This window comes from Anabrus simplex, chromosome 6 (assembly GCF_040414725.1).
Source record: "Anabrus simplex isolate iqAnaSimp1 chromosome 6, ASM4041472v1, whole genome shotgun sequence".
Lineage (NCBI taxonomy): Eukaryota > Metazoa > Arthropoda > Insecta > Orthoptera > Tettigoniidae > Anabrus > Anabrus simplex.
The window spans coordinates 173,030,001-173,055,361 of NC_090270.1; the positions used below are offsets into that span (position 1 = coordinate 173,030,001).

Genomic DNA, 25,361 nt, shown 5'->3' on the forward strand with positions numbered 1-25,361 from the left:
TGCTCCCATGCTTTTTAGGGATATTGAGAAATACCAACGTGAAGATCCGACGCTGGCTCCTATAATGGAAACCCTTTCTTCTGGGGAACATGCTGTCCCTTATGTTCTGAGGAATGGTGTTCTATGTTGCCCTTCGAGGCATGATAAGTTGATGAAAGTTGTTGTTCCAGCGGTTCTTGTACCTATGATCTTCAAATACTATCATGAGACCCCATTGGGGGGGCATCTGGGTATCTTTAAAACTCGTGAAAAGATTCGTGAAATGTTCATCTGGAAAGGTATGGACGGTGAAATCCGTGAACTTGTAAAAGCTTGTAAATCTTGTTTGCTCAGTAAACCCACCATGTCCACTAAAGTAGGCCTTTTGTCTTCTCATCAAGCGTCGCGCCCCATGGAACGCCTGTATATTGATTATGTGGGACCCTTCCCCCAGTCAAAGGGCAATGCCAACAAGTTCATCCTTGTGTGTGTAGATGGTTTTACAAGATTTTCCTGGTTATTTCCGACTAAGCTGGCTACCGCTCAGTCAACCATTACTTGCTTAAATTCTATTTTTGCTTCTTTTGGTCCGTGTCAATATATTGTATCTGATAATGCTAAGGCTTTTACATCTAATTTATTTCGTAAATTCTGTTTTGACTTGTCCATCTCTCATGTAACTACATCTGCTTATTATCCTCAACCATCTCTGGCTGAACGGGTTAACCGTAATCTCAGGTCCGCACTCATTGCCTATCATCATGAAGATCCTTCCAGGTGGGACACGTCCCTGCATTGGATAGCTTTTGCTTTGAATTCGGCGGTTCATGAATCTCACAAGTTTACTCCAGCTTCCTTGATGTTCAAGTTTGTTCCCAACTCGCCGCTCTCTAACCTCTGGTCTTTGAATGACATTCTACCCGAGACAATAGATCCGGATAACATTAAAGATCTTTGGAAGAAGGCTAAAGCCAATCTTAAAGTGTCTCATGAAAAGGTTAGGGAAAGGTATGATCGTGGACGGAGACCCACCACTTTGAAGGTAGGTGACCAGGTTATGGTCAAAAATTTTGTTCCCGCGGGCAAGCTTGCCCCCAGATTTCATGGGCCTTGTATCATTCTCGATTTTCTTACGCCGGTTACCTTATTGCTAAGTAATCCAGCCACCGAGAGGATATTTAGAGTTCACCTGTCCCAGGTGAAACCGGTGTAATTTCTGTGCTAACTTGCTTCATATTATTTTGAAAGGATATGAAGGTTATATATTTTTTTTTTTTTTTTGAGTTTCACTTTTAAGGCATTCTGCCCCTTCTGTAATATTTTGGTTTTAGATGTAAGCCTTGTATAAAACCTGCCCCGACCCGTTAAACTGCCATCCTGTTCTTGCCACGGCCATTACCACGCTCCCGTCTCCTGCTTCACCTTACACTGTGGCTTCATAATAGTAAATGCCATGGATATCTACACGCCGCTGGCCCCTCAACCTCTCCACAAGCCTGTACCCTCAAAGAAGATGATAGTCCAACACAATTCTGCCGCCTAGCTTTAATGTTTCAGCGCCCCCGCAGCCGCGCAGCGCCGTGCAGCGACTGGGGAGGGGGATGGGCCCCCTCCTCTCCAGCGAGGACGACATGTGCACGGCGAGCCGGAGCTCTCCCCCCGGCCAAGGCTGATGTGCGGCGCACGACCTGCTACATGCCCGCAGCCTGTATCTGTTCACCGCGGGCGCGGCGTACTTCAACACCTCTGCTCCCCTCATAGTGCGGGCGAGCGGTATCTCAGGGTACTTAAGGGGTCCGAGCGGCCTCCTTTTGGACGCAAGCTGCAACGGCCGGTCCGGCCATCCAACTTCATCAACATCAACTACATGGACAGTTACTATAAGAGATAACTACATTTGGGAATTTAACAACAATATTTGGTGGACATTGCAAAACTTTTCTTCACTTTTAAGCATTAAAGGTTTATCTTCAGAAATTCAACTACTACAAACAGAAAGACTTTACTGCACCTGCAACAACAAAATTTTGAAATTGAAACCAACCAAATTACTAAAATCTTATAAATGCTTCCGCAATTAATCTTAATATCAACATCATTACTTGGACTTTGTTTCAAACTGATTTCATGTGTCACCCCTGGAGGAACTTTTGGGGGGGGAGGTCTGTACCGGGCGGTACACCTCTACTCTGTTTATTTAAAAGTTGCGCCAGTTGAAACTCCTCTTCTGGAGGAAGGTTGAACTTTATCTATTCTATTAATTCTCTACTTTCTCAGAAGATGTCACCACGTGGAAAATTTTGAGTTTTTGAACTGTGTCACTTTTGATGTGTTTTTGTTTCGCTTGAAGTAAGAAGTGTGAACTTTCTCTTCTAGAGGACACTACTGAAGATCAACAATAGTGCGACCTAGTGCGGAGTTAAAGAACTATTTTGTTGGAGAAATTTTTATTTCAAGAGTTTGTTCTTTGTTAAATTTCCTTCTGTCATTGTTTAAGTTGGCTGTATACCCCTCTTTTTCCCCTTAGTTTGGATCTAGCCAATCCCGAATTTCTTTAATTAATTTTCCACCAATAATGTGTTTCTTTTTCCTCTATGTAGGGGTTTCTTTTCCCGAACCAATAAAAACTTTGAGGGAGGGTGTTTTATTTCCCCTAATGCCTAGAATCTTCCGCGAGAGGATATAAACTGCTGATTTTGGGGTCTCCGGGCCACTTCTGTTCCATCTTTCAGTGTATTAAGTACATAGCAGGAGGCGGGAAGCGCCTCTTTCTTCTTCAGCCGTTCAACACCAGGTAATGGCCTATTAATAACTTCTTTTCTTGCTAGGTCGGCAGTTTAACACTCGCGGCGGGTTCGAAGCATTTCCATCATGTAGCCTTTTCCTAAAATGTAATTACTCCTTTCATCTTTTTCTTGTAAAGCTACATATTGGGATAGAGAGTGCTAACCCTCTCGAGCTCCCACTCACATTTGTTTTGAGGTGAACTTATTTTCTCAAACTATTCTTCGTTTATGTAATGTAAAGTGTTCTTCTCTAAGTCACCTCTGTAGTATGGGATTAGCCCTTGCGTTAGCGGCCCAGAGCCAGATTAGGTTAAAAAAAAAAAAACAAAGTGTATTAGGAGTGCAAGATCGCCTCCTCTCAAATTGTTATTTTAGAGGTCATGTAATCAACCTTCTTTTCATGTAATAGACCTCTGTAGGTTGGGTATTTTACCCCTGTGAATACGTCCTTAAAGGACAGCTTGAAGGTAGAGTTTGGTTTGGCCTTTGAGAGGCTTAAATTTTAAGAGCGGATCGCTCTTTTGAAAATGGAGTGTCATATGCCTCGTGGAGGCTTTTCTGTGTAATTCGGAGCCAGGGGCTCCTAGGGATGAATGGGGTTTTCTGCCCCTCTGTTAAAACTTGTGTTTGTGGTAAAACCGAGCTGATCGCAGAAGTCAGGGCGTGAAGCCCAAAACCTGTAAATATTGTATCTCCCCTTGTTTTGCTACATTGTACCTGCCATGTCTGTTATTGCTTTGTTTTTGAAAAGAAAATATAACCTAGTTAAATTTTAAATTACTTTTACATTAACTTTGATTCCGTAGTTTGAAACCCATTCACGCCCGCACCTTCTTACGCCTCTACCTACCGCTAAAACACGGTAACAATACTGATATATGGCCCGTGGACAACTCCTTCTCGCAGATCCAACGGCCATGGCACTACGGCAAACGGCATATGAATGTTAAAAACCTACATCTCTCTTCCGGCTGGGCTCGCAACTTGGCGCATTCCAGTTCGTATATTGTCTTACCTTCTTACCTCATCAACTTGCTTGCTCAGCTCTTGTATTACATCACCTGTCGTGCTATGTGTGACACCAGCTCCTTGCTAAGCATTTTAACGTGAAATACTTCTTGACTGCTAAACACAAATTCTTGACTACCTAATCAAAATGCCTATTCTTGTTCCACCGTATAATTCCTCCTGACATTCATCACACTCAAATAACTTTACATTTCAATAAATATCGTCACAATCTCACACTTCCCTTAATTACACTAAAATCACGAACCTTTCAGCCTTTTATGACAACAGACCCAAACATACTCCATATTTCAGATTCTCAAACATCTCATCAACTAATCACTCTTCAATTCAACTTACTCATAATCAAATTCCACAATTTTTACCAGCATGTCCAATCCCTTTAGCGATCTTCACTCCAAACTCCCATAATTACAATCTCACCCTTCCTTTTCACGACATTCAAGCTCTTATGATTACAAGCCCATACTAACTCCATATTTCATATTCTCATCCAACTTACTCCTTCCATTATTACCAGACCCTATCTATAAATCAATCATTCTTATCTTCACTACACCATTAACTCTACCTCCTTCCGATGACAATACATCAAGAGCCAACCAAATCATCACTACCTCTTTTGCTAGTCAGTCCTCATATCTCATTATAATTACTCTCTTGCCATGATCCACTCACCATATAATAGTTTACTCCTTCAAAATATACCATATCATACTCCGACATTTTCTCATATCTCACCAATTCAGCCCCTTAAGGACACACACAAACAACAACTCCACTTTTGCCACCTGTCACCATATTCGCTTATATACCCACATTTCTTAGCATAATACTCTATGACCAAACTTTTCACTCATCCACGTTCTTTACATTCCACGCCATCAACCTCTTAGTCACCATCTCACACATTAATTTAACGCCAATCACTCCCTTCTAATTGCTAACCCATACAAACTCCACATTTCAATTTCCACTCCATCTCCTATAATAATAATAATAATAATAATAATAATAATAATAATAATAATAATAATAATAATAATAATAATAATAATAATAATAAAGACTTCACTTATAGCTTATTTAAAATAAAAATTACATCTTTATGAGAAACACACCCAGCATGGTATCTGTTAAATTTCAGATGAACCACACACGGAGTAATAATGTAAAGGTTATTTTCACTCATAATCAGTTATTCAGTATGCTACCAAATATTACTAACGCATGTTATATCGGCCGATACATAATTCAAATTTGGTAAAATTTTTATTGCACAAATCTGACAAATTTGTTTTGACACTTGAAAAGCACAAAGTAGTTTTAAATGACGTCCTAAATTTCTTCCAAGTAGAAAAAATCAGATTGGCATACATGCGTTGTATGAAGCATATTCTTACAATTGTCCTGGTGATCCTGTGATGTAGTCATATAATGACATCACTCACAATCAAACTCCCCACTTAACTTCCAATCTCGTATCCATCACAATCATACTCTTATCCTTCAACTAATACAATTTCGCACTTTCATTTATAAACCCAAAACCAAACGACCTCCACATTTCAAGTTCTCATCGATCTCCTCAACTAATATATATCAAAATCAAACTCTTAATCTTACTTACATTCTACCATCTCATCCTTTCTTTTCACCTCATTCAACCTCCTATAATTACAAACCCAGATCAACTCCACAATTCAAATTCTCATCCGCTTTAAATCAATTACCCTTGTCTCGCTACACCACCAAATCTACCTCTTTCAGATCACAATACTTCAACAGTCAATAGTTCACTTCTCAATAACTACCATACCATATTCCGACATTTTCTCAGCTCTCACCAAATCAACCCCTTAAGAATACAAGTAACAATCCAGTTACTGCAATCACAAACTCACTTATTATATACCAACTCCACATTCCAAAACTCTCATCCACCTTACTCCTTCCATTATTACGATACCCTGTCTAGAAATCAATCACTCTTATATCCACTACACCACCAGCTCTACCTCTTTCATATAGCAATACATCAACAGCTAATAGTTCACTCCTCAATAATTACCATACGATACTCCGACATTTTCTCACATCTCGCCAGATCAACCCCTTGAACAGACCACAGTCCAACTCCTTCCATTATTACCATCACCGAATCTACCTCTTCGAGATAACAATACGTCAACAGAAAACCAAGTCATATAATAATATACTCCTCACCATAGTCTGACATTTTCACACATCTCACCAAATAAGCCCCTTAGGACTACACACATTAGCCAAATGAACATTACCTCTCTTATCAGGTAACATAACATCTACCTCCCTTACTAACACTATATGGCTTTAATCAAATTCCACACTTCAATCGATCACTCTTATCTCCACTCCATCAACTATTCTACCTCTTCAGGATAACAATACTTCAACGGTCAGCCAAATAATCACTACCTCTCTTATCAGATAACATATACTACCACTACATGGCTTTCCTCTATCATCTACTGACTCTCTTTACTTAAATTTCTACTTCTCGTCACTACACCCTCCTCTTTATTGTCTTTCTTTCCCCACAATTATTTTAAGCTCATGCTTCTTCCTTTCTTCAAAGCCCCCCTTTTACTAGGAGACACATATATGTCTTTCTGACCGTCGATGCGCTTTAATGTCTCCTTTATTGCCTTATCCAGTCTCTCTCTCTCTCTCTCTCTCCCAACGAATGCTGTACGGAAATGCCACAGGGCATGCCTCTATACTAGCTTCATCCCGCACACAACCTCCTGTTGCACTCTCTTCCAAACGAAAACCGTCTTCTCCGGGACTGTTTCCTGAAACTCGTCTTTCTTCCACATGCAACTCCTCCTCTGCACTGCTAAATTCTTCTTGCTTCAAACACTCATCCAGTTCTTTCAGTCTTCACTGTCCACTTACGAGTCCAATTCCCGTATCTGACTACCAGTATCTGGCCAATAATGTACGCCCTAAACCCCCGCAATGTTGCTGTCACTAAATGTTTCTTCAAAATTTTGAAATGTATGTTCTCCTCACTTCCCCGATCACTCTTAATCCCAATTTTCTCACTCCGTAAATTATCAGCGCTCCTTGTCACTATATCTGCCATCAATGAAGATATCAGCGACACTTTTATGGGTTTGCGCCGTCTAACCTTTCCTACCCTCTCAACATTCTCTATATGTACCTCGCTAAAGTTAATTTGCATTTTCTGTTGAATAACATCTGCCACTTTGTAAATAGTGTACACTTTATTATCTGTCTTTTCTTCCTCCACTCCGTATATACATATGGATTCCTTCTCACGAACCCGACCGCAAACAGCTATTTCTCTAAAAATAAAATGATTCTTTAAAATTTGCCACCTACTCCTCCATATTTTTTATTTTCGCCCTTACTGATACCAGTTCCCTCTCGTTGTCTTCCAACTTTTCCTTGGTATTTTTCATGTAATTCTGGAACCACTGTCTCGTCCTTTCTTGCTCCTGGACTTGCACCTGTAGCATCTCCTTTAACTGCTCAAATGTTCATAACTCCTTCAATACATCCTTTATTAATTTCCTTATAGTTTCTATATCCTCCCAGCTCAGGCTGCCACTGCTCTGTGGACCTCCACTATTCCAATAACCAGCAGCATAGTGACCACTACTGCCACAAACAGAATCTCCTCCTTCCCTTCCATCTGCACCTTGTATTCCTTTTTAATATTCGTTCCCTTCTTCATTCTTCTCTGCCATCCCCCGATAGTGACCCTGTACTGCTCAATACCGATCATCTTCGGAGCTTTCTCCTCGCACTCCACCTAACTCGACCGCTCCCCCACTCCTTCCCCACTCCACTCAGCCGACACACCCCACACGACACGTCCGTTCTCTTTGCAGGCTTACGCTAGACTGGTGTGGGACTGTAAATATTGAGAGCATTACTTTTGCGATTCTATCATATTTGAAACACCCATCTCTACTTCGTATATCCCCTGTAGCAGACCAAGAACCATCTACTCTTTCTTCTTGCACAACAGACTTGGAGAGCACAAAACTGGCACTGTAATGCATCCAATGCTTCTTGGTCATCTTCACCATCTTTCACTGGTAATATAACAGGAAACTTGGAAACGAAATACTTTATGGCATTGAAGGAAGAAGTCTGCAAAAAATTATCTGAGCTACTTGAGCATTAACAAACACTTCACTATAGTTCCTGATGTACAAACACAATTTTTCTTCTTTTTTCTTCTCCTCAGGTGTCAGATTTTCTACAAGACTAGATGTTCAGCAGCCGATTACTAAATCATCATCAGCTTTCTTATCCTCTCTCATGTGACAGACCACTTCTAAAAGTGTAGGATATTTCTTACGACCACTGGCTTAACAAACATACACAGAATTTCCTTCAACATATCAGTCGGCATGCATCTTAGGACATGAATATGTGGTGCTTGCGACTGAAGAACTTCATTAGTTTTCTCAAAAGTATGGATGATAAAAGCCAGAAATGAGCAAAATGCTTTATTAAAATTTGAAGACAGAAAATGAATTAGTCTTTCCTCTCGTGAAATATTGGCAGTGGAACTGGGCTCCTTTATTTTCTTCGCAGTGTGATTGTTACTAATTTACTCACATTTAATATGCATAAAATAAAATACTCGATCATCGCGCTGTGTGGTCTCATTTTGTATTTACCTTCAGGTTTCTACATACAGTAACCAGAAATACTAACAATTTGATTTATGATGGGCGCCAGCTACAAATATATGTAACAATCTTTTATATCTCTAGGGTGTGGGGTAATAAGCTTACTTTGACAGCATAACATATATGTTCTGGGAAAAGAATTTTGACGTTTTTATTTTCCCTCCAACATTTGAGCTTATCTGATCTGTCATGAACTAAAACAATTAACTGTACTTGATACAAAACAAAATATATTCTTTAAATTTTGATTTGAAATGTGAGATTTTCCGCATTAAAAATAGTACAATATCAAACTCCGAAATAAAAATGGAATGAAGCCAAGGCATTAAATTTGAAATACTCTTGACTGGACATTTGAAATCTGTACAATAAATTTATCCCGCACTACTTCACCTAACAGTACCTTGGACAATTTGAGTGCTATTATGACGTATTCCTTGGAAGTGGCATCAGCTGTAGGTATCTCAAACTTGATTTGGTGACGTATCCCTTTAGTTTTACAAATGAGAGATAGCATGGTTTGAAAATATAACCACACTTCACAATAAACTTTACAAGTAATTCACCGAACTGTTAGTATGCATTACGGCGACTCAATCTTCGGGCATTAGCGAACTGACACAAGAACTCGACCGAACATATATATATACGGAAACACACTCCGAACATCTAACCCATCTGCTCCCTGAAGACTCCGTATCCAGATAATTGATTCTTCTCCATCTAACTGACTGACCGACTATGCCCTAACTATCCATACGACTGCTCGCTACCATCTCAGTACAACTATCTATGACAAGTCTCGATATCCAACTGACTGACCACTATAGGAGACACGTCTTTTATAGACACTAATTGTTACATCGTATTACACCCACGTCCTGGTTAAAACAGTCCATGACATCTCTCAAACCAAGCGTGACGTTTTGCACGTGATGTTCAAAATAGCCGCAGGCTAGATGAGCTCCCTGAATCATTTTTGCTTTCTCAATGCACGCTACGGCGTACAAGTATTTAGCATGACTCGACACTGTGACATTATTGCACCATATGCTGCAACGTCTTAAACGTTGTTTCACAAAATGAATACATATATTAAGCAGCAAATATCTCAATCTACATTTTCTTAATGATAACAAACACACACAGGTATAAATAATAAATGAAATAAAATGAAGCAAGCGATAATTAATTAATAAATAGCGAAATCACATGATAGAATAGAAGAAAATATAATAATAGTTAAAATAATAGCAATACTACTACTACTACTACTACTAATAATAGTAATAAATACAGAGGAATATTTGTAACGGGGTATGAATCGTTACAAAAGTGGAGACGAACTACTTTCCGCTTTCCTTTTCCCAGAAATAACGGAAGCTCGGTCTTGTACTCCACTGACACAAGTACCACGTTCCATTTTTATATCTTCATGTGCCCTTATCTTGGGAATTTCGAAATACATCAGAGATGTGTCTGTGCCATTGGACCGTTTTATCTCATCCTTAAAAAGCTGTGCAGTGGCTCCCACTCTGAAGTAAGTATTTCCAAAGATTTCCCCAAGGATAACCAGCGTGTACACGCATGCTTTAGTATGTTTCTAACATCAGTTTGGTACAAATCTCGACGCATTTTAAGATGATCTTTTCTCTTAGAACTTCTGCCTAAATAATAATAAAGATCAATAAGCATCTAATAAATTTTGACAGGAAGGGAGTCTGCATCCTTCAGGGCAGCCAAATTAATCAAATGACAATTGAATCTCATAATAATAATGTTTTCGCACTGTTCTGTTATTTTAGCAGCAACCCAATTTTTTCTTCCCATCATAACAGGAGCATTATCTGCGCTGAAGGCCATACAGTTTGCCATTGGAACGTCATATTCATTAATATGGACACTGCCCTTTTTTGTGCTTTAATGTTCTTTGCCATCATCTGAACGAAATTCGTCTGCCGAACTTTTACCTTTTATTCTTTTGACGAGTCTCTGGATGACTGTTGGGTGAAAAAAAGGTCTTTTTCTATTAACTCTCTGGGAAAATGGTAGGCAAATAGGCGGTGCTTAGAGGATTACTAAACTTTTTCCTTCCAACGAAGTGAGAGCTGCACATTCTGGAGTTCGTAGTAGGCTCCCATAATGGCCCATCAAGACTAGAAACAATTAAAATAATGTAATTAATCAAACAGAATTACGAATCTCAAAAACTGAATCACCTGAGAAATTCAGTGATATATTTACACAGAAGCAAATAATATTTGTATACTTCTTGAGGTTTTCTTCGTTCTGTTTCTGTGCTTCGTTTTGGAAATGTGTAAAACGCAACAACATCTGTATTTTTATACGTGTTAGAAAAACAACAACAACAACAGCAACAACTACAACACAACAATTACTATTACTTTTCCTCTTTTTTTACCGTTCAATCTTCACAACGGTAACACCAATGTGACTTTCACTGCTGTCTCACAGATACTTCTCCCGCAATTATTCTAGGGCGGAGCGCTGGTGTAGCTTGCATGGTGGTTTTAGGATCAATGGGATGCAAAGAGTTTCCCCTTTCACGGTCTCGTCGACCAGATTCTTTTCTTCTTGGAATGTTCGTATCCAACTGGCTGTGTTGAATGTATATATGTATAGCGCAAGCGCAGGAAGTGTTCTTTTCTTTGCGACGCCTGGTAGCTAAACGTTGATGGAAGATGGTAAGTTTGAAACAAATTTGTTTATCGCATGGTATCCAAGCAATCTCACAACTTGTGTTAATATTTTTAATTTATTTGTTAAAAGCTAACGCTGTTGATTTATTTGAAGTCTAATTGTTGAATTTGATCGTATATTTCGTGCAACTTAAAATGCCTCGTGGCATTTCATTGACGTGGTAATATTAAGGTTACATTTCGCGTGTCTGATTTTGGATATTATGTTTTATGTAGTTCCTGATTTTTATGTTGTAGATTATAATTTGCGTACAATATGGAGCAGCCGAACGTAAAAGTTTGCTACTTGTGGGTTCCACTACAAGATATGCGCGAACAAACGGATTTCACGAACCCGGACAAACGTGCGTGCATGTGTGTGTGTAAGATGCAACCTACATTCCGATAGGTATCATGCTATGTACTGTGTATTTAGAACAGAATCTTTGACAAAAAAATGTTCTTCCACGTAAATTTTTGCACATTGTGCGCATTTCTATTATTTCAAAAGTTTGGCTGCTAGTTTTTTTGATCAAGGAAACTATTCCTCGAAAGGCTAATGCCAATTCCGTTGTTATGGCTGTGAAAGTAACCGACGAGATTAACCAAGTTTTTGCGTGGGTGAGGACTTTATTTTCTGAGAATATAACGTTCTAGAAATATTGAGTGTCGCAGGTAATTCAGGCCGCTGTACAGATTAGAGGGTGTAGTCTGCGTAACGCCGAAAGTTCATTTTTGAAGAGCCCACGACTTGGGAGTATATTGTAATACTCATGGCTTGTTATCGGCAGCATTGCAGCCGAGTGAGCATTCGGGAATGCCACTGATATTTCTACTCTGATTTCGGATTATCTGCTGTGGTGTTTTATTTGGGGAAACAATTGTATTCGCCAGGATTTTCCTATGTTATATATTTCACGTGTAGATTGACCGGAGATATTCTTTCGCGTGCCAGCTTCTTGCACAGACAGCCTTGTACTCATACACGTGCGCTCTTTGCTGTAGTTCTATTTTTCTTGTCCGCATTTCGAAGTTGAACAAGAATTAAATCTCTTAGTGTATTAGAGGGTCTAATGCCCGGAATACGTTTTTGCCCTGAAACTGATTCGCAAAAGTAGTTCTCTAGGAGCCAATGAGTCTGTCTGGAGGTTTAGTAAAGTGTTGTGGAATGTGTGTAAATCTCGTCACAAATTAATGTATTGGTTAAGTGTGAATAAGAATCTGGTCTCCCTCCGGCGTTATTTCCCTAAGGGCTCTGCAAGGTTAATAAAATAGCAAAAGGTAAACCATGCTAATCTTGCCTTGGATTTCTTGTGAAAGAGGGATGTGCTCATCAATGCCATGGACCCCACTCAATATCACCCCTAGAAATAATATATTTTCTATTATAGCCTAATATTAAGAAAGTGGTAATTTTCCACACATGGTATTTATGCAAACACAATATTACTTACATGTTCTTGTCACGAGGGAACCTGAAGAACGAGCGTGCATTTTTCTCTACTTCGTAATTACTGCAGCCAAACACAGCACATACCTTTCCCCTCATGTTGAGAGGAGATATCAAGGAATGATACACGCTACTATTTAATTGTCAACTCACTGAAAACGCATAAATAACACCAAAAACTTCACAAAAATACACGTGCTCTTATGACAGAATCAGTACCGTTCAGGTCTATCCGCTAGAGTGAGCTCCAATAGCTGTCCCTTGATATCTCGCTCAGTGTCGTGTATTGTCTCTACTGTATTTGACTATCCATTTTCACTGCAGAAATATTTGCTATAAGACAGGCTATTTTATTTTTCAAACGAATCACGTCACAATAAGGGTCACATTTTTACAGAATCCCTGTGCGCGCTTCAGGCCATATCGTCTTTAAAACCCTCCACCAACTGGTACGTGTACAACGTTAAAAAACTCCTTTATGGCTTACAAAAAGCAGGAAAACACATCACGTATTATGGATACCAGGACACTCGGGCATTACTGGCAATACCATTGTAGATCAACTGGCTAAGGACGCGGCAAATGAGACAGATAATATAAGAAACATTGCCCTGCCATATATGGATTTACTAACCTCAATAAGGCTTGACAGCACCAATACTTGGAATGAGCTTTGGCAGGAAACATCCACATATAAGGGTCAATTTTATGATCAGCTTCAACCGCAGGCAGGGAAAAAACCCTGGTATTACACCGGTCACTATACTAGACGACATATTACAAATATCATAAGATTACGTTTCAATCACGCCCTCACCCCAATATAAACACAGGTTTCATCTTCGAACACCTAGATGTTATTGTGGTAATATAGCGAGCGACGCTGATCATATTCTGTTCAACTGCACAAGTTTTCATACATCTCGGCAAAAATTTCTGCACAAATTAACACAAGTAAACATTCTGTTTCCTACAAGTTTATCCTGTCTATTATATAAGCCTTCTCAAATAGTTAACGTCATTAATCGCTTTCTTGATCAAAACAAGATTCATGTGTAGTCAGTAGTACCAACATGACTAGGTGAACATCGTGCAGATTAAATCAGTCTTACCGTTTCGGCGCATTTCTCCGGCTCTATATAATTACGTTTTAGTATTATATTGTAGCACCGGTTACGTGAGATAGAATTACTTACATTCATGCTTTTTTACGAATCCCACAGAATTACCCGGTAGATTGCTAACTTTGTGTTTTTGAGTGTGTGTGTTTGTATTTTTGTTTCTCTACCTTAAACTTTGTATCCCTTCCTCCTTAACCGTTCATAACCTTTCTATGTCGGCCCAGTCTTGTGTGTGAAAGTAGAAAAGACGTCGAGACGGGTCACTCTGACGTGAAGATTAGAACCTTGTGTCCGTTTTTTTTTGTGTACTCCTTTAAGACTATTTCAGATAATCCCCACTCTGTGTCACGATACAATTCCTGGGTTGGCACCCCGGTAGGAAAAAAGAAGTTAATGAAAGATCAAGTGCTCCCAATGTTTAAATTTCCTGTGTATCTTGCATGATCTGACTGTATAGTTTCAATTATTTATTTCAGATGTGTGTCTTGCAAGTAGATGTATATTTTCTTGTCCATGATGATTTAGTTTTGTATGGTTAGCTTACTGATCCTCCTATGAGGACAACCGTCTAGGGCGGTCTGAGAGACAAGATATTATTAGGCCTATTTGTTGAATGTCATTATTGTTCCTAATCTAATCAGTTCTATTATAGTCCCACAGGAAATTTAGTGCACCCCGCCATGGTTCCATGGGATTCTACCCCAAGAAGAGGTCTCAGCGTCATCGTGGCAAGGTGAAGGCCTTTCCCAAGGATGATCCTGCAAAACCTGTGCATCTAACTGCATTTATTGGTTACAAAGCTGGGATGACTCACGTTGTTCGTGAAGCAGATCGTCCTGGATCAAGTGAGTACGAAGACTGTTTTAGGTAGTGGCACTTCTATGGGTGCATGCATTAAGTTCTAAATGGAAGGTAATGAGGCGTGTTTTATCAGAACGCATCTTGGTTGCAGTGTGTGAAAGGCATCTCGAATACACCATTAGGGAAGATGTATTTTAGGCCTTAGTAGCTTCCTCTGAAGTACAGCTATGTGACGAAATAACCTGTAAAACTTCAGACTTGCACAAGATGTAGAAAACGTAGACTTGCACGAGATGTAGAATTCCTTTTTAGAGAGGTGTATACATTGCCATTTCCATGGTCCCATCTCCAGAAGTAAATGTACTTTTATAACCTAATGAATAGCACGTGCTATTCTCCGTTGGAATTTTCCTGGCCAACGTAAAATGCGTTGTCATTCCCATGAATGATCAAAAGTACCTCGCGTTACAGACCTGTGCAGAAAAAAAGCACAGCATTAAGGGCACGTGAACAAATCGTATCCAAATTTCATTATAATTTGTGCTAAATGGAAGATAATAGGTTTGTTCCAACAAGAACGGGGACAGTTTGCAAACTGGCAGACGCATGCGCAGTACGGAAAGAGCGTTCCAACAAACTTCAAACTCAAACGCGGACTCGGAGTCGGTTGTTCCAACAGACTATGGACCGTTCATGAACCAGTTTGCGGACTAGCAAAGCAGTTCGTGCTCCAGAGCAAGTACTGTTCGTCAGTGACATGCGCAGTACATCAAAATAAGTGTGAGCTGTGCATTGTGGTCCTAGCTGACACTTGGTGAAGCGTGAACAGCTGGTCGGTATCTTCTGGAGCGAGCAGACGACACGTTACACGTAAAATTAAATAGAAGTTCGGCGTTGTTATACAATCATACAGTAAAAGTTAAAAAGTTATACAGTTAAAAAGTCATATTTGACTACCCACTAATAGTAAGAGGCACGAGATAAAAACGAGAACGATGCATGACCATTTTGAAGGCGGTTCCTTGAGCCACTAGCTCACTGGGACATTCTATAACCAATAAATAAATAAATAAATAAATAAAATAAATAAATTCTGATGATGATCTTATGAACACGGACTCCAGTGAAGATGATCTAGGGATATATTACAATATCCCAAAAGCGAAAAATGAAGATTATTTAGGCAAGTTATTTTTTTTTTACTTGTTTGCAATTATGTTTAAATGATATTTATTTTCACTACATGCACGAGTAACTCATAATTTAGTAACCAAAATTCTCTTTCTCTCTCTCGCTCTCCGCCTATAGAAGAAACAGTACCTCGCTATGACAATGAAACGTTCAAGGAGCATTTTCGCGTCAGTAGGGAGATAATGAAAAATATTGCAGAACGGTATGAAGGAAGTGACCAGTACAAACATCAGTCTGGCCAATATGGAAAACTTTCTGCACTGAGTCATGTTTGTCTTTAGCTGCTGCAATAATAATAATAATAATAATAATAATAATAATACCGGGCGAGTTGGCCGTGCGGTTAGGGGCGCGCAGCTATGAGCTCGCATTCGGGAGATAGTGGGTTCGAATCCCACTGTCGGCAGCCCCGAAGATGGTTTTCCGTGGTTTCGCATTTTCACACCAGGCAAATGCTGGGGCTGTACCTTAATTAAGGCCACGGCCACTTCCTTCCAATTCCTACGCCTTTCCTGTCCCATCGTCGCCATAAGACCTATCTGTGTCGGTGCGACGTAAAGCAAAATAGCAATAATAATAATAATAATAATAATAATAATAATAATAATGTCTACCTCTGTGGTGTAGTGGTTAGTGTGATTAGCTGCCACCCCCGGAGGCCCGGGTTCGATTCCTGGCTCTACCACGAAATTTGAAAAGTGGTACGAGGGCTGGAACGGGGTCCACTCAGCCTCGGGAGGTCAACTGAGTAGAGGTGGGTTCGATTCTCACCTCAGCCATCCTGGAAGTGGTTTTCCGTGGTTTCCCACTTCTCCTCCAGGCAAATGCCGGGATGGTCCCTAACTTAAGGCCACGTGCACTTCCTTCCCTCTTCCTTGTCTATCCCTTCCAATCTTTCCATCCCCCCCGCAAGTCCCCTGTTCAGTATAGCAGGTGAGGCCGCCTGGGCGGGGTAATGGTCTCCTCCCCAGTTGTATCCCACGACCCAAAGTCTGAAGCTCCAGGACGCTGCCCTTGAGGCAGTAGAGGTGGGATCCCTCGCTGAGTCCGAGGGAAAAACCAACCCTGGAGGCTAAGCATCAGACTTCAAGTTTCCGGGGTGTTACAGATCGGTTTGACATTTCTTTTTAAGCTCTCTACATAGAACTGTCAAACGATTGACTGTCTTCATTAGCAACTTATCTCCAAAAGTGATCACTTGGCCTACAGAAGATGAGAAAGTAAATAATGAGCAACATTTCAGGGAAAGTGGATTTCCAGGTGTCATTGGTGCCATAGGTGGCTGTCATATTGAAATTGATAAGCCTGTAAATGATCCTGACTCTTACATAAATAGAAAAGGACACTATTCCATACAGTTATATTTTATTTATCAACATAATGTCTTCATAATAAACCACTGTTATTATTAATGAATGCAAGCTGTTTGTGACCACAGGCGAAAAATTTTGGATGTGTTTCCGAATATTCTTTTTAATGCTATTAGTTCGGGGCGTCGATCCATGTGGATCTTTTGCCTCTAATGGCACCATAGTGTATGAACCTGCATGTAATTGGAATGGCGGCAGTGTGGAATGTTCTGTGTGAGGAAAGGAAGATTAAGGACGCCACAAAGGACGTCATTACAATTAAAAAACCCTGACCCGGCCGGGAATCGAACTCGGGGCCGCCGGGTGACAGGCGGACGCGTTGCCCCCTACACCCCGGGGCCGGACTAGCATAGCATTTAGAATTTCTTCTTTTGGCAATAATTTAGAAGGAAAAAATGTGATCAGTATTTGCTTTTAGGTGACATGGTTATCCTCTGAATAGAACAGTCTACATCATCGGTTTTTACGCTGCCAGTACTCGTGGTAAAATTATAAATTCACGTAATTCTGGAATAAAGTAAAGCAAAGTATTTTAGAAACAGGTCCATTAGTCTATTATTGTATTAGTTGAGTCATTTTATTGCCAATTACCTTCCAGTGAGTAGACCTAACAAGTTTTTTTAATTTTTATTTTATAGCAGAGATGAACAAGAACAGCTGTTTGTTTATCCTCAAACAGGAATCTCCCGCGTAATTGTGAACGCATGCGCATTGTAGTTTTTCTTGACGGTACACGAACCGTTCCAACAGACTGCTGTTTAGGGACGGTTCCCAACGAGTACATAGCTCGCGCATGCGCTTACATCAGTTCATGAATCGATACCAAACCGTACACAAACTGCTTGTTGGAACAAACCTAATTGCTTTTAAGCAAATTAAGAGTAAAATTGGCAGTAAATTAATACATACAATTAGAGAAATATGTACGTACACACTTTGTTAGTTTGCTACATTACAACTATGAATTCTACTGTCAGTGCTTCAGTAGGTCATTTGTTCATGTAACACTTGTTTGAAGTCATCTTTGAACTTCTTTGCTATACTTGGTGGGGCAAGTTGTTGACTTGTGGTCATAACACATTATTTTAATTATTAATTTTCTTTCACCGTACTAAACGAGGCCACAGCACTAGTTGCAAATAGAGGATTGTGGCGACATTTAGTAAATTCAGAGGCTTGCAGACTGAACACTGAAAGGCATAATGGTCTATAATCATTTATGTTATTGCCTAAATTTTCCTGTCTGAACTACAGGCGCTAGTCATGATGGACATATTGATGATTCAGACGTGGCACTTCCATTCATCGGTGATAGCCGCGGACCTCAGGAAGGAATCGCGGTACGATGAAGCTGAATGCCACAGAAGAGTTGTCTGCAGCAAAATATTTGCCTTGGTTACATATCCATATTTCTCTAGTAATAATGGTGTTTATTAATTTACCTCTAATTTTACTGTTGGATCTGTGTGAAAGCAATTACTTTTAGAATCGGAGATGTAGGGTTACGGAATTTTATTTTTTATGCTTGACTGATCTGTTGCCTTGAAACTCGCTGAGACGGCACAGACAATGTTTCTTCAAAGGTGACTCTGTAATGTACTTGATGCAATCCAGGTCCTTTAAAAAATCAGGTTCGTTCCAACATGAGTCCCCGACCATCCTACGCATGCGCAGTTAAGAGAAAGCGTTCCAACATACACCAAACCAATCCCGGACTGATGCATGTACTCAAATGCGGCGTTCCATCATACCTCACTACAGTTACTGACTACTCGTCCGAGGCCTGTGGCATGGACCGGTAGTATGGACATGCGCAGTTTAGTACATGCGCGAGAGAGTGAACTCACTGGACAGACCATGTGGTTTCCACTCCTGTTCTGTTCCTTGTTCTTCTCCCATGTGGTTTAACATTGCCATAACCTCTAAGCGCTAATAATTATTTCTAAATTTGTTAATGAATTTTGTTAAGGTACTTGTGAATTGAGGAGTAGAAATAATAAATTTGTGATAATTAATTAATTAATAATACGCAATAAAAATGGAAAGGTACGGGGATTTCATTGAATCTTTATTCAGTGGAGATGAGTTGTAATGCAGTTACCCGCGCCGAGGAAGCGAGAAAATTATTTGCGCAAGTTTTATTGTTGCTAGGTTCTCGAGGTTCTTTCTATAGGTGGGCCGGCGTAAGGTTGCACATGACAGCTGCGCACAATATTGGTCACACTGCAATGGCGCACGAAGCGATGTTGCCGCCGTAACAACAGCTGATTGCACGACACATGGGTTTTTAAAAACATGGGAGAAATGTTTTTAATGTCATCGCGATGATACACAATACAAATGAAATCTGCCGACAAAAATTGAACTTTCAACTCTCCAATTATTCATCACACAAAATTATAAGAGAACTATACTACGAAGTTCTTATTATCGCGATGTTAGAAAACGCGGAAGAAATCGGCCGACAAGGATCTCGCTTCATATACACCTTCACCAATAAATGTTAGAATAATATACACCGGTGCTAACACAAAATGTTTCAAGTAAATTGTATAAAATTTACGAAAATTCAGAAACCTTATTTTCATACCTGATTCACAAAGGCAGAGGCTCGATACCCTCCAGTTCACTGCCATCACTACCGTCGCCTTCGTTGTCACTGTCATCATCGTCTAGGCAGATCATCAACTGAGAGTCACTGATGATCCCATGTATTGCCATTGCCGAATTAATGAATGCTGCGACATGGCTAAATTTCTTCCTGCACAAAGCTGCATCCATTCGAGCAATACTCTCCTGGAACAGTCCTTCCACTTTAGTAACTGTGAAGGACGTGTTCTAAGTGCGTACGTAATGTTTTACTTCACCCCATATCGTACCAACTCAATGAGGTTGAAGTGACAGTGGTACGGCGGCAACCTAATAACCTCGTGCCCTTGTTCCTTCGCTACCTCGTCGACTTTCTTTTTCCTGCTATTTGCTTTACATCGCATCGACACAGATAGGTTTTATAGTGACGATGGGACAGGAAAGGCCTAGGAATGGGAAGGAAGCGACTGTTGTCTTAATTAAGGTACACCCCCAGCATTTGCCTGGAGTGAAAATGGGAAACCACGGAAAACCATCTTCAGGGCTGCCGACAGTAGAATTCGAACCCACTATCTCCCGGATGCGAGCTCACAGCTGCGCGCCCCTAACCGCACGGCCAACTCGCCCGGTGTCTACTAATTTAGTCGTACACATATGCGCTGGGATATTTCTTTACTGCAGCCATTCCACTTACAGTTCTTTACGGGCGCTCGAAGATGGGGTCTTGTCCATTATTACGGAGTGGTAACGTGCATTGTCCATAACAATGACAGAAGGGACTTTGAGTTGTAAAAATCGTACTCGTGTCTTCGTATTGCATCAGCCTGAAAAGAATTAATTCCTATTACAGGAGATAGCTTAATTCGTTTCTTTCCCGGAGTGCTATGAAACAAGTCCCTACTATCAGCCCCGTTTTCGCTATTGCTATGTACCCCAGTCACTTTTTCCTTCTGTTCTTGGAGGCGAACACCTGTTTGAATGACATTACGCTTTGAAAGCCCTAATGTTTGAGATATGCGATCCACAACATGATCTACAGGAACGGAGAGACGGCTATACAGGCGTACGAATTTCGTCTCCCTCTCGTAAAACTCGCGAGTTCTCTGCACTAATTCTAATGCCTGACTATTAAGGGACACTCCGCGGCTCAAAGGATTATCACTTCGCGCTTCATGACTATGTTGTCATTTCGGAGACATCGCACTGCATTCGTTAAAATAAAATTTCACAATTATCTCAAAATGAAAACAAAACTTTCAATCACACCTGACCACGTGCTAGCGGCGACAGACAAAACGGCAACACTTCAATACAGTAGTCAAGCTACTTATAGATGGCACCACTATACTACCTATGTTGCCAACAACAATCAACTGAAAATAGTTCGTATTTATTTTGTAGCTCGCTTAAACCTTACAATATCTTTTAAATGCTCATATTTGTGTAGGCAAATAAAAGATTATGAACACTATACGGAATTAAATACGAATTAACATGAATAAAATGCGTAACTGTATCTGACATAAAAAGTAGTGGATTGGTGATTCTGACTGATGGGTGACGTTCTTCATTTCATTTTTGTAGTGGTGCCAACATGACTTACAACTGTCAAATGCAACCTTGTGCCGGCCCACCTATAATCGCGTCATTCTGATATCACCGTCCAAACTCGGTAGCGGTTATTATAGTTGTTTTTTCTGATGGTAGAAAATGACAGGGTCACGGCCACATAAAAGTTAGTTATTTAAAACTTGTAGGTAATCCTGGTACATCAAAACGGAAACCTGCTTACCACTCGTTCCACTGCTTTCCTCTCATCCTAGCGGGTCCTGGGAGCGAACTGTATTGTACATGTTTTGGAGGGATGTATTTGCTATTACATGTTTCTCCATTGGTTGGTTGGCAGTTAGTTGTGTCTATGAAGAGCATGTATTGAGACTAACACCAACATCCAATTCCTGCGTTCGTGGAGTTAACTGGACCTGGCCAGGAATTGGACCAGCAACTTCTATGAAACGAAGGTTGTGACAATGAGCTGTGATAATAGTAAATTATGATAAATAATAAAAGACCGTACAAGTGTTTATTTTATACCGAGGGAGTTAGGCATGCAGTTGTAAGCTTGCATTCAGGAAATAAGAGTTCGAACCCCACTGTCGGCAGCCATGAAGATGGTTTTCTGTGGTTTCCTCATTTTTACACCAGGCAAATGGTGGGGCAGTACCTTAATTAAGGCAAGGGTTGCTTCCTTCCCACTACTAGCCCTAATAATATTCAAAATGGAGTCCTGAACACCTGTGAGTAATTTTCTATGTAATATTAATATTTCCAGTCCCCTACTTCTTTACCAGAGCCCTTTCTGTATCGTGCTACGTAAAGCAGCTTGTAAATTTGTTTTTGTTTGTAGTTTGAGATTTAAGATGCTTAACGAAAATGACAATATCAGCAGTTCCCATACACAGCATTTTCTAGAGAGTATTGGGAGCTGAAAACGTTTCTTTTCTTTCTTACATCCTCAACCATGATCTCCTTTAATATTCATATCGTGCTATATTTCCTTAATCACGAATATTTAGATATGTATAAGCTTACATATTTCATCCAAGTTCTTTTATCTAAGACTATAACATTTCTTTCACCCAGTTTACTTAAATCATAGTTCCTTAACAGTGAAATACAGGCCTAAGGCTTTGAGGCAGATATCCTTTCCTAACCAATTAAAACGAATATAAACCATGTGTATTTCATTCTGTATTAATTTTTAAAATACTTGTTGCACTGTGTTCTGTATGTATATTGAATTTCATCAGTATTTCAGTAATTTACCCTTTCCTTTTTCTCACGAATCTACATACAACTAAACAGGGCAAGGTAATACGCGCCAAACTCTTTGTTTACACGTCAGATTGCTGTCCAGGAAGCGTTCCAACACAATCAAGTTTGGGACCAGCCGCTGACCAATCCCAAACCGGCGCATGCGCACAGCGACAGGGCGATGCATGAACCCGCCGGTGACGGTCAGAAACTCGTACGTTGGAACGAACCTATCAACTCAGAGTACCGATTTCATTATGAGAGAAATGTCCTATCATTCCCGATTGACGAGTGTAAATCCTTTCTCACCCATTGTTCGGAGCAGCTCTTTCCTATAATCGTTTCTGTCTAATCTGCAGTTATCTCCTGCTGTGATTGTTGTTTTATGGATCTGTCTGATAATTATTCTATTACGTCCTATATGTAAATAACAGTATACCATATCGGAGACAAAGTTTGTGCATTAGGTGTCTTAATTGTTAGTATGTTTTGAACTGAAAGGTTATGTAGTGACTGATTACTGTTGTATTCTGCGCTATTAGCTGACATCCATAAATATTAGTGTTAAGATGTTGCATGTGTTTTAAGAGTGATAAGTGCTAGGAGTTAATTTTTAACTGTCTACAGCAAAGTGTTTGCTGTACTAATATGGCTAAATTTGAATATTATGTAGCCAAAAGAAAGAACTGCAATTTGACATGGCTGTGAGACTGCAAACCAAAAATAATTGCCTTGGATTTTGAACAGAAAATAGTAAGAAACCCATCCCATCATATCCAAAATATATTGGAAAGCATTAATTCTACTGTAGCCTGTTAGGCAAAATAAGAGAAGAAATTCAATGCTCTAGGCAGAGATAGATTCTATTCATAATCAAACATCGAAAAGAAAAGCTCCAGTTCCGCCAGTGGAAAGCAACAGTAGGCTCACGCCTCTCAACTACTCGGAGAGCAGTTTCACATGAATCTCCTAGAATTGTAGGGGAAAAAGAGTCCCAGAGATCAGGAAAACAGTAGTGAAATAGGCAGTTCCAAATGTAAGGAAATTTAATCATAAGGAAAACATTTCTAGCTTAGATGAAGCTTCATCCAGATTGAAACCCATGAAAGAATCAATAACTTGCCCAGGTCGGAGGTGTTCAGTCTTAAACGCAGGCCATCGGTTCATTCTCCAATAGTTATGAGTGAAACGATACTCGTCTAAGGACATCTATTATTATTATTATTATTATTATTTTACCTTCTGCAGCCCAGCACTCGCTAATTCAGCTGTGCGCAGAACGACTCATTTGTTTATACACGCTCGGGAAGGATGTTGTCGAGGCATTCATTGCTGCCAACTCCTGTACTAAGGAACTGAGTGTTACTTCGATAGCTGGTGGTGGTGGTGGTGGTGATACATTAGTTACCCCTTTGGTCTGTTAGGAGCGGCCCTAGGCCCCTGGCTTTATGAGGAAACACGATTGGTCTAGACAATTAAGGATTCTTGCCGTGGACAAGACTATTGGTCTGGACCGAGGCCAGCGAGAAAGACAGACCGTGGCACGCATGTCACGCGACTCGGCCGGTCTTACTATAGAGCATGCATCCCCGGGCTCACGCGAGACACTATCGTAGCGTTGTAAATAAAATACATTTCAGCGCATTTCAACCTACTAAAAGAACACTACTGAACTACAGATCAAATGAAATAGTGTCTCTTACTATCCTTGGCTGAACAAAAACTAAAAATCTTACTGAGGTAAAGATATGCACACTCAGATAATGTTAATGGTTAATTTACAATTAAACCTATATGTACTATAGCATTCATGTATGAAGTGTCTTATTGAATCCAGTATCAAAGGTAGGCCCTATTGTAAGCTATTCACAATCTGGTTCCAGCACCATATTTAATACTTAAATTATGCTCCCTTCCTGAAAGTTATCCTGAAACCACCCTATTCAATTAGAAATTAAATGAAGCTGTGTTTCTTACTGGGCTTGTATGACAAAGCTAAAAATCTTACTGCAGTAAAGATATACACTCATAAAAATCAAATGTTGCTAATGAAACTGGTTAATGTACAAGTAATTAAAAGTACCAGTAATGTACATGTAATTAAATGAGATATAAATGTATTACCTCTAAATCCTCAGCACTGGAGTTGTAATTTATCCGACTCGTGTATTGCAGCCCATCATTGCTGAATGAAGTGAAGAACGTCGAGGTTATATACACATTTTTGTAAATAAATGCTTACACTTCCGCACAGAACACTGAATGTAAGGAACTGTTGTACAACACCAACAAATTCGCATAAACACCAAATCTCCATTATTTCCTCCCATAATCCACAATAAACTAGCAATAACACCGCAAGAACACATGTAATAACCGGCTTCACTCTACCATTACTGGGACTGGTCTTGTCACGTGACTTTAACGGACCATGGCCTGTCTTTCTCGTTGGCCTCGGGTCTGGACGGTTAGGATTCTTGCCGTGGACAAGACTTGGTCTGGACGGTTAGGATTCTTGCCGTGGACAACATAAGTATTAAATTAACTTACTGCTCTTGTGTATTTCACATTGTTTCCTTTCCTGTATAGTGTGTTTTTTCTTTGTTCTTTTATTCAGCCGCGGTTGGTAACGCAATGTATTTATCAGCATTGATGGCAATGTCACATTCTGTTAACATTGACCGATGAGAATGCAAGTAGTTCCTTTAGCCGTGGACGATGGCGGGTGCTGCTCTTGTTAGGTTATAAAAGTAAATGTACTTCTGGGGATGGGATGGTGGGTTCTTAGACATTCCAATGAACACCTCTAAATTGAATTCC

General features: G+C 40.0%; 1 protein-coding gene across 1 annotated transcript in view; it reads left to right on the forward strand.

Moving 5' to 3' along the window:
- The first annotated feature begins 11,116 nt into the window (after nt 1–11,116).
- Nucleotides 11,117–25,361, forward strand: part of RpL3 (ribosomal protein L3) — a 44,071-nt gene continuing 29,826 nt past the window's right edge. Inside the window, exons 1-2 of the mRNA XM_067150060.2 lie at nt 11,117–11,211; nt 14,429–14,621. Coding sequence (XP_067006161.1) covers nt 11,209–11,211; nt 14,429–14,621 — 196 coding nt within the window. The 5' untranslated portion in view covers nt 11,117–11,208. The remainder of the gene's footprint in view (nt 11,212–14,428; nt 14,622–25,361) is intronic.